This window comes from Armigeres subalbatus, chromosome 3 (assembly GCF_024139115.2).
Source record: "Armigeres subalbatus isolate Guangzhou_Male chromosome 3, GZ_Asu_2, whole genome shotgun sequence".
Classification (NCBI taxonomy): Eukaryota; Metazoa; Arthropoda; class Insecta; order Diptera; family Culicidae; genus Armigeres; species Armigeres subalbatus.
Genome location: NC_085141.1, coordinates 356558651 through 356570186, shown reverse-complemented (window position 1 = coordinate 356570186; position 11536 = coordinate 356558651). Strand labels below are relative to the sequence as shown.

Sequence of the window (11536 nt, the reverse complement as noted above, 5' to 3'; positions counted from 1 at the left end):
TTGTTTTTTTTTTTGTTTCTTTATTAAAGTGATTTTTAAGTAGGACAAAGTTTATCACTACAATTGAATTTGGATTGGATTTGTAATGAATGTAGATTGGATTTGGATTGAATTGGATTTGCCATAGATTTAGACTAAATTTAGATTGGATTAGAATTGTATTTAAGCATATGCGGTATTTCGAAAAATTTCGTTTCAGCTGGTTCGAAACGAAATTCCGCGGAATTTCGCGGAGTTTTAGCATGGTGAAATCTGATTTCTTGATTTCGTTTCGTTTCGTAAAATTACAAAAATTTCGCTAGAAAAAACTAGCTTTTAACGAAATTTAACGGAATTCCGCGGAATTTCGAAACAAATTTAAACTTAAACCATATCGTATATTATCGTAACTTATCAAAATTTTTGGCTGCGCCGCTTGACAAAATCAACTTTATGTTATGCATTTTTCTCTATTAACGCTTACTACATAATACGTATTAAATTTTCTTCTATAAAACGTCTTCAGTGTGTCTAACAGAAAACGAGAAGTATCTTTCACTATTCTGTCTTATTTTTTTCAAAAGTTATCCGACTCAATATTTAAGATGACATACTTAGTGTGTAAATGTAATTAGATATGAATCAGATCAGTATAACTTTGGGAAACAGGCAAAGCTGTGGCATGGAATCCTTGAATCCTTGGTCTTGTGAAGTCTTTTAGAGCGCTTCTTTCTTATTAAAAGTCGATTTCTACAACTCCGGTTGATTCTAAAACCGGAGTTTTAAGCGCATGGGTAAAAATCGCTTAAGAGTAAAGAAGACTCTAAGGAAAACAAAATGCAACATTTTAAGTTCAAACAACAATTTATTTGAATCTCACCTAAAAGTAAGTAAAAAACTAGAAGTAATAAGCTTTCTATCCATAAAAAAACCCAGATTAATCCACCTAGCGGTGATGGTGCCTTTCTCGACCTTCGTAAAATGTGTGTGCTTGAAAATAGATGAGCTAGTAGCTAGGAGTAAAAAAGACAAATTTCTTTGTCCGTTCTATGAAAATCAGATTATTTATGGCAAAGATATTGTAGATCCAGTTGAAACCCGAAAATCATATTTTGTCCCATTCCCGGATGTCGCCACTGCATCGCGAGTGGTACCCGACTATGGCACAGTTGCGCACTACTCGCGATGCAAAAGGTAAATATCCGGAAATGCGAGAAAATGCGATTGTCGCGAAACCTCAGTTCGGTTTTCAGCTTGATCTACAATATGCTAATAAGAATTTCAACATTTTTGTTTCCTTTCCAAACTTTTGACGTACATACCCCTGTTTTATTTTACCAAGTCATATATTTTAAGGATATCACTTTTGGATGTAAATTGAACCGAAGCTCCGACTACACAAAAAGAAAACGAAAATGTCATTCCCATCAAGCGAGCGGAGGGCAATATTTGTTATGATATAAATCTCATGACCGTCTTTCTGCCAAACTCCCGTATGAAGAGGGAGGGAAGTGTATTAGTGTGGAAGCATCCGATAGTTCGTTTTCGGAAAGAAATTATAGCCTTTCGGTACAACTTTGTTGCACAAGAAAGGCAAAAAGTATTTTGGCCATAATTTCTAAGGTAATAGTCCAATCTGGCCAACTTTCAATAGAAAATAATAAAACAGGATTCCGCGTCTAATGCAATTTGTTGTGAGTAAATCGGTTGAGGGTAAGTCCATTAAAAGTCAGCTAGACTTTTTACTCGCTTTTTTATAGCACATAGTATATTTTGGCCATAATTTCTGTGCCCATGGTCCAAATTTTTAATAGAAAACAATACGACAGGATTCCGCGTCGAATGAAACTTGTTGGAATTATAGATAGTGGAATATATAGATGAGTGAAGATAAATCCTCTGTCTCCAAACGAACTGTCAAACGTGTCTCCAAACGAGCATGACGTCACGATTTCAATGGAAACGTTAAGGGCTGTGACGTCATATGCGCGAGTGCATGGGCAGAAAAATCGACTCAGCCATGCTTTCGCTCATCTATATAGTCTACTATCTATAGTTGGAAATCAATCGGTTGAGGATAAGTTCCAAAAAAGTGAGCTAAACTTTTCGCACTTTTGGTGCGCACACACACACACACAGAGACATCATCGCAGTTCGTCGAGCTTATACGTATATAACACTATGAGTCTCCAGGCTTTCTGTAAAAGTTTGGTTTTGGTGTTTCGGCCAGAACTTCCGATCCCATAGTCCGATCTAGCCAATTTTCAATAGAAAACAATGGGACAAGATTCTGCGTCGAATGAAACTTTTGCGAGCGACCTGAGAAGCACACATATTGCACATCAATAACAGTAACTTATATATGACCGGATTCAGTCACAATATGGTTACTGCAACCAGATTTGTTGAACTTGTGTTGCTTGGGGAATAGATGAAGTCTAAGTGCTAAAAAAGTGAGCTAGACTTTTTCGAACTCTTTTTCACAATAAATAGTAATTTGACCATAACATCTAAGCCCATAGTCCGATCTGGCCAATTTCAAATAGGAAACAATGGGACAGGATTCTGCGTCGAATGCAATTTGTTGCGAGCAAATCGGTTGAGAATAAGTGCCCGAAAAATGAGTGACATTTTTTACGCGATTTTTTCGTATGAATTTGTAATTTGGCCATAACTTCTGATCCCATAGTCCGATCTGGCCAATTTCAAATAGGAAACAATGGGACAGGATTCTGCGTCGAATGCAACTTGTTGCGAGCAAATCAGTTGAGGATAAGTGCCCGAAAAATGAGTGACATTTTTTGAGTAGTTTTGCGCACACACACACACACACACACACACACACACACACACACACACACACACACACACACACACACACACACACACACACACACACACACACCACACACACACACACACACACACACACACACACACACACACACACAGACATCACCTCAATTTGTCGAACTGAGTCGATTGGTATATAACACTATGGGTCTCCGGGCCTTCTATAAAAAGTTTGTTTTTGGAGCGATCATATAGCCTTTACCGTATACTTAGTATACGAGAAAGGCAAAAAATGGTATAATTTTCGATCCCATAGTCCGATATGGCCAATTTTCAATAGGAAACAACAGGACAGGATTCTACGTCGAATGCAACTTGTTGAGAGTAAATCGGTTAAGGATATGTGCCCGAAAAATGAGTGACATTTTTTACGCGATTCTTACGTATGAATTTGTATTTTGGCCATAACTTTCGATCCCATAGTCCGATCTGGCCAATTTCAAATAGGAAACAATGGGACAGGATTCTGCGTCGAATGCAATTTGTTGCGAGCAAATCGGTTGAGGATAAGTGCCCGAAAAATGAGTGACATTTTTTACGCGATTTTTTCGTATGAATTTGTATTTTGGCCATAACTTCTGATCCCATAGTCCGATCTGGCCAATTTCAAATAGGAAACAATGGGACAGGATTCTGCGTCGAATGCAACTTGTTGCGAGCAAATCGGTTGAGGGTAAGTGCCCGAAAAATGAGTGACATTTTTTGAGTAGTTTTGCGCACACACACACACACACACACATACACACACACATACACACATTATCGCACACACAGCCATCACCTCAATTCGTCGAACTGAGTCGATTGGTATATAACACTATGGGTCTCCGGGCCTTCTATAAAAAGTTTGTTTTTGGAGCGATCATATAGCCTTTACCGTATACTTAGTATACGAGAAAGGCAAAAATGGTATAATTTTCGATCCCATAGTCCGATATGGCCAATTTCAAATAGGAAACAATGGGACAGGATTCTGCGTCGAATGCAATTTGTTGCGGGCAAATCGGTTGAGGATAAGTGCCCGAAAAATGAGTGACATTTTTTACGCGATTTTTTCGTATGAATTTGTAATTTGGCCATAACTTCTGATCCCATAGTCCGATCTGGCCAATTTCAAATAGGAAACAATGGGACAGGATTCTGCGTCGAATGCAACTTGTTGCGAGCAAATCGGTTGAGAATAAGTGCCCGAAAAATGAGTGACATTTTTTACGCGATTTTTTCGTATGAATTTGTATTTTGGCCATAACTTTTAATCCCATAGTCCAATCTGGCCAATTTCAAATAGGAAACAATGGGACAGGATTCTGCGTCGAATGCAACTTGTTGCGAGCAAATCGGTTGAGAATAAGTGCCCGAAAAATGAGTGACATTTTTTACGCGATTTTTTCGTATGAATTTGTATTTTGGCCATAACTCTCGATCCCATAGTCCGATCTGACCAATTTCAAATAGAAAACAATGGGACAGGATTCTGCGTCGAATGCAACTTGTTGCGAGCAAATCGGTTGAGGGTAAGTGCCCGAAAAATGAGTGACATTTTTTGAGTAGTTTTGCACACACACACACACACACACACACACACACACACACACACACACACACACACACACACACACACACACACACACACACACACACACACACACACACACACACACACACACACACACACACACACACACACACACACACACACACACACACACAGACATCACCTCAATTCGTCGAACTGAGTCGATTGGTATATAACACTATGGGTCTCCGGGCCTTCTATAAAAAGTTTGTTTTTGGAGCGATCATATAGCCTTTACCGTATACTTAGTATACGAGAAAGGCAAAAATGGTATAATTTTCGATCCCATAGTCCGATATGGCCAATTTCAAATAGGAAACAATGGGACAGGATTCTGCGTCGAATGCAACTTGTTGCGAGCAAATCGGTTGAGAATAAGTGCCTGAAAAATGAGTGACATTTTTTACGCGATTTTTTCGTATGAATTTGTATTTTGGCCATAACTTTTGATCCCATAGTCCGATCTGGCCAATTTCAAATAGGAAACAATGGGACAGGATTCTGCGTCGAATGCAACTTGTTGCGAGCAAATCGGTTGAGAATAAGTGCCCGAAAAATGAGTGACATTTTTTACGCGATTTTTTCGTATGAATTTGTATTTTGGCCATAACTCTCGATCCCATAGTCCGATCTGGCCAATTTCAAATAGGAAACAATGGGACAGGATTCTGCGTCGAATGCAACTTGTTGCGAGCAAATCGGTTGAGGGTAAGTGCCCGAAAAATGAGTGACATTTTTCACACACACATACATACACACACAGACATCACCTCAATTCGTCGAACTGAGTCGATTGGTATATAACACTATGGGTCTCCGGGCCTTCTATAAAAAGTTTGTTTTTGGAGCGATCATATAGCCTTTACCGTATACTTAGTATACGAGAAAGGCAAAAAGTTCAGAGGATTGAAGTGTTCCACACAATGCAATATTCGGCGAATCGTCGAAATATACATACAGCCAGAGTGTAAAATAATCGAAATTTGTTGGTGAAGTCCACTTGTTTTCACTTGTCAGCTCACTTCCAGACACATTCATAGTCGGCTCTGGACTGTCAATATTCAATTGAATATTAGTCATTGAATATGTATACGCATTCTACAAATTGATAAATTATCTGAATTCTGAACACGTTTCTGATGAGTAAAGTAATTTATCACATAGAACTGAATCCGATTTTCATCCGCGAGGCACTTTCACCGGTAAACATCAATATAAACAATGCTAATTATGTTTTTTTCTACACATAGTAAACACACTCAGTGACAGTCGAATGAATGAGTTTGTGCAGTAGTCGTCTGACTATGTCATTCTATGTTTTGAATAATCATGCGATGTTTGTCAAAATTCGGACCAAAGTTGCTTCATGAAGATGAATATTTTAAGCTCTGCATACAGCCCTCAAGAAAATTAAACGGGATGGCAGATAGTCCGGGAGAACGCGAAGTGAAAAAAGGTCTGCCTCGCAGAGCAGAAATTTGTTAAATCAGTGTGCAATTGATCGTGTTGATGCTGATCACGCCAGCTAGTGCGGGAGCACGCGAAGTGATAAATCTGTAGAAGCTTATTAAACGAAGCACAATGATTTTGCGTTGGACTGATTTGAAACACAGTTTTCGTCTTCGAGTTTACAAAATATCTTCGTTTACGATACATTTTTAGTTGCTTTCCAAGATGGCTCCACATAGTGCACATGAATTACCTTTCCGACTAACCAACAATTTTTTTCCTGTGGTGCTCACGGAAATGCAGAGCATGCATCGGAGTCATAACAATGAGTGTCAAACTAGTTTTCCTCTCCTAATCCTAATTTGACTGTAAGGAGATGGCCGGCTCATACTGTCCATAACAGCTGTTTCTTGCACTCAATTGAACCCGGTTGAGGATGAAAATTTGGCAATTTTTTTTTTGCATGCCTCACATACACAGACACATATAGGTACTCGGACAAACAGACAATAGTTCGGTTCGTCGAGCTGATTGTATATAAGACTATTCTTCCGTGAATCGCATATCTGTCCCATCTTTGCTGAGTTTCCTGTTCATATAAGAGAAATATGCGATTCACGGCAGTATGGGTCTCCGAACCTCCTATAAAAAGGTTGAATTTGGAAGAAAATGATAGCCGTTTGGTTCAACTTTTTGTATGATAAAGGGAAAATTATTGTTTTATATCTGGAAAACTTCTACCGTAAAAACTTTGCGAACACATGTCTGAAATACATATCTTAGTACCTTTTAAAGAGGCACAGTTGCGAGCAAATGTATCCTATGAACAATTCTATATTCAAAATCTATATTACGCCTGGCAGATATGAATATATAAATGAGTACCCCACTAGATAAGAAAAAAAAATCTATGCATTCATTTTCTGCTTTTGAATTAGCTAAATACGGAGTATGCTCCAGCATAATCACAAAATTCTTAAGTGAAAAAAGGTTTTAAACAGAATTTGAATCCGAAAAGAAAAATCGGGAAAAATCAGATTCGGGAGCACACACACGAAAACGAAACAAATGCTGGGGTATTGCCTTAATGCCAATGGTATATAAACAGGAACGCGGCGATTTACGCGACTGCTTCTTTTGTTAGTATAAATTAATTGGTTGCAAAGCAGTCATTTGGCTTTGAAAAAAAAAATCAGAATTGCGTACATTATGAAAACCAATAGAATAAAAATTCCGCGGAAAAAAAAAATCAAATTTCGTTTCGTTTCGTAAAATTTCGAATTGAATGAACCTTGATTTCGTATCGTTTCGGTGTCTCGAAAGTAAATCTATATTTCGTTTCGTTTCGTTCCGAATCAACATAGATATTTTAAATTCCGTTTCGTTTCGTTTCGTTAGGAAAAAGTGTGTTATCGCATACCCTTAATTGTATTTGAATTTGGATTTGGATTGTATCTGAATTGGATTCAGATTAAATTTGGACTGGATTAAGAGACTTGAATGAGTTTTTATTTGGATTTGGCTATATTTTAATTGGATTTGATTCGGACCTGATTTGGATTAAATTTGGATTGGACTTGGATAGGATTCTGATTATATTAGAATTGGATTGGATTTTGATTCAGATTGAATTTGGATTGGAATAAAGTTTATATATGAATAAGTAATTGAATTTAGATTGGATTTGAATTGGATTTCTAATGGTTACAGATTAAATTTGCATTGGATTTGCAATAGATTTCGATTAAAATTGGATTAGATTCTAGCCATTGGCTATGGCTATGTTTTTATTATTTCTTCGAATTTGGCTAGATTTGGATTTAAAGTGAATTGTGCTTGGACTATTTTTATTTGAATTTGAATTTGGATTTGGATTGAATTGGGATGAGACTTCGGTTGGACTTGGATTTAAACAGGGATTTGGATTGATGTTGGATTGGATTTGGATTGGCTTTGCATTGGTTATGGATTAGCTTCGGACTGGATTTGGATTGATTTTGGATTGGATTTAATTTGGTTTTGGATTCAAATTAAATTTGGATTGGACAAAGATTTAATTTAGATTAGATAAAATTAGATTTAAACGAGAAATTGGATTTTTGCCTTTCTCGTATACTAAGTATACGTAAAGGCTATAATTTCACTCCAAAACCAAACTTTTGAAAGAAGGCTCGGAGACCCATAGTGTTATATACCAATCGACTCAGCTCGACGAATTGAGGTGATGTCTGTTTGTGTGTATGTATGTATGTGTGTGTGTGTGTATGTGTGTATGTGTACAAATTTTGTAGACACACTTTTTGGAACTTAGCATTACCCGATTTACTCGCAACAAGTTGCATTCGACGGGGAATGCGGTCCCATTGTTTGCTATTGAAAATTGGCCTGATCGGACATTGCATTTCGGAATTATTGAAAAATCATTGTTTTTCCCAAGGGTCCCCTTGGAAAAAAAAATCAAAATCGAAAAACATTTTTTTCTGGAATGGTGGCAATGCATAGTAATTAATGCAAAACATGCAAAATGATAGAAAATTTGCGATCTATACCCCTAAAGTGCTTTTTCGACCTTTCCCATGTGATTTTTTCAGTACATTTTACGATGCACGAGAAAGGCATCATCGCCGCTAGGTGGATTAATCTGGGTTTTTAGATTGGGATTGGATTAGATTTAGATATGAATGCATATTTTATTGAATTTGGTCTGGATTTGGATGAAGTTTAAATTGGATTGGATTTGGATTCGATTGGAATTGGATTTGGACTGAGTGTTTGATTTGAGTTGGATTTGGATTGCATTTGAATTGGATTTGACCAAAATTAAATTTGGTGATCTACAGCTTTTTCCGCTTCATTGTGTTATGTTTCAAATAATTTTTGCATAAACTTTTCGTGAAATTTTGAATTATACGTTCATAACATTCCTGTAGAGCAGAGGAGGAGAAAAATGTAGTAGATAAGATCAGGTCTATAAAGTATCGGAAACAATATTCACTTTACTTCAATGTCTTATTTGCATTTATCGAATTAAATTCTCATTTATAGATTAAATTATACTTATCGAATTAAATTATACTCATTTGTAGTATATTTTGTTTAAACGTGTAGCGAGCGACCTAAGATTGTAAGATATTTTGATTCCATCCAGCAAGAAACTTTTCGGGATGATTGTGTGAGAGCGAAATAACAATCAGTTTGCTGAGTATTGTTGCGACAAACGGTCGAGACTAGAAATTTCGGTCGGGTCACGACAAAGATTTTCTGATGAGGCAAAAATACAGATTTAAATGTGGCAACCCTGGTCTCTTGCTCGATTGGAATGACACTGACAGTAAATTTGGAATTCCAATTGGAACATTTCCCGTCTTTGCTTATAGTGTCTTGTTTATAGTTTAATAAACGTTTGAATTTTTTGTTTACAAAAGCAGATAAGTCGTTTTGAAAATTTGGAATTGTATTCTTCTGTGTCGTTCGCGCTTATTCCAGATTAAGAGTTTGAAAATTTGAAGTATTTAATACTATTTTATTAAAGTTTAGCACCAGCTCGAGTTGTTAGCAATCTGCATAACGTAAGACAATACGTGTAGACCCAGAAGTTTCTGCTTGTTTTATAACCATTTTAACATCACTTCAGAATGGCTGCACCCGTCGATAATTTGCACTGGCAGAAGCTAGTCAATAGCAAAGATCTCTCGGATGTTGAATTCACCGTCGGGTCGGACTCCACACTGATCTGCGGGCACCGTACCCCGCTTGCCTTGGCCAGCGACGTCTTTTATCGGATGTTTCTCGGTGCTCTGGTCCCATCAGCCGGGCAGCCAATCAGTGTTCCTGACATCGAGCCGGAGATCTTTCTAGAGATGTTAAAATTTATCTACTACGACGGACCCAATATTACAGCCGACAACCTGGTAAGACTGTATTATGCTGCCGAGAAGTACAACTTGGTTCGATTCAAGGAGCGATGTCTGCAGTTCGTTGCCAACCACGAGGAAGCAATGTTGCAAATTCTCAATGATAACGGCGAATACAACTTCCAAAGAATCGACGATTCTTGCCTGAAGATAATGTCTGACAACCCAGTACATTTTTTTGAAGCTCCGAATTTCTTGGAGCTGTCACTGGAACAAATGCAGAAAATTGTCAACCAACGCACATTGAGGTGCAACACTGAACAACTTAAGGCTGTACTGGAGAAATGGGAAAATCATCGCAATGGCGATCGGCAAGGATCTGCTCAAACATTGATGGCGATTGTAGACAAATGGAATCAACAGTCAAGATACTTCCAGCTGAGAAAATTGAGCTTCTTCGGAAGAATGGCAGAAAATCAAAATGCATCTGCAAAAATCTCTATTGTAGCACAGGGGAAATTAAATATTTACGGTGTGGGACTGTACGTGGGAAAACTAAAAACCCAAGAACTTCAAGAGTCTGACAAGTTATCAATTACTGTAGAGCTAAAGCATAAGGAGAGCAATATTCGTTATGCTGCTGAAGCACAATTAAGGAAAGATGTTTACGTTTTCGACTTCATGTTCAAGCGATATACACTTGAGGCTGATTCCATGATATCGTTGGATATACATACATGTGCAACCACTTCAAACGTGTTATTCTATGAAGAAGGTATGCAATGGACTGAGGACCTCAGAGTTTTAGCATTGAGCATGAAATTACAAGGACATTACTATGTTCCCGCCATTGCATATATTCTTTATGATAATTGAAAAATATTATAACATAAAAAGCATATAAATTTGAATTAATTGTATGAAATAAATGCAATATGTTAAACAAAAACCCCATTTTACTATTTTCTTTAGCACCATGCTTGACTTTTCAGAAAAATAACTCCCGAGGTGAACTACCAAGAGCTAAAAACGAGCAATGGACAGCGCCGTGTGTGGTTGGCCAGGTTGGCCCCCGCCAAGGGCGCCATGCTTCAGGGGGGGGGGAGGGGAGCGCCGAAAACCAGAATTGTACTATGGAAAATGATGACAAATCGCATCAACGTTTTTTACGCGGTTGGATACCACTTGAATTTTATTTGATTTTTTTGGGTGATAACTCTTTGTTTATTAATGTTTATTAGGCCTGGGATTTGTCACCTTCATACAGAAAAACCATGCGACAAAACCAAAGAGAAAACAGTCACCTCAAACTGGACAACACAACCAAACCAACGTAGCTCGATACAGCGTACTACTGGTCTCTCGCTCCGACAAGACATTTTGAATCTTGTCACATACTTATTTTGTTACGATATATTTGTCGTGTGACGCTTTCCATCACGACTAAGGTTTTGTACAACCAGACCGATTAGAATAGTTGTCATGGTTATTGACAAAAAAGTTCGTCATGTCACCTTCGAATTTTGTCGCGACAAAAATTGTTGTCGTTGTCAGCAAAATGTTGTCATTATGCATTGATGACAAAATGTGGGGAAACCACTGAAATGGTGTGGTTTTTGGGTTTTACAGCAGTTGAAGTTGGCTAATATGTACGGCATAATAATAATGTGTCGAATTTTGGTGATTTTAGTCAAGCTCCTCCTGTTTAACCAAAATGCGTCATTTAATTACATATCTAAAATGTATGTTTGAAAATCACGAATGGTTTGAAATCTATATCTATATCTATATCCGGAAATCTTTTAAGCGGGCCATTAAGGTGATT

The 11536-nt window shown here is 37.6% G+C and overlaps 1 protein-coding gene across 1 annotated transcript; it reads left to right on the top strand.

The window, feature by feature from the left end:
- The first annotated feature begins 9083 nt into the window (after positions 1-9083).
- On the top strand, positions 9084-10660 carry LOC134223298 (kelch-like protein 30). Its single transcript, XM_062702446.1, has 2 exons — positions 9084-9426; positions 9492-10660. The coding sequence occupies exon 2, from the start codon at positions 9493-9495 to the stop codon at positions 10585-10587; it is 1095 nt and encodes a 364-aa protein (XP_062558430.1). The 5' UTR covers positions 9084-9426; position 9492; the 3' UTR covers positions 10588-10660.
- The last annotated feature ends 876 nt before the right edge of the window (positions 10661-11536 follow it).

Bases quoted from the DNA above. Each gene is read 5' to 3' on its own strand.
- LOC134223298 (XM_062702446.1), top strand. From the start codon at position 9,493: ATGGCTGCACCCGTCGATAATTTGCACTGGCAGAAGCTAGTCAATAGC.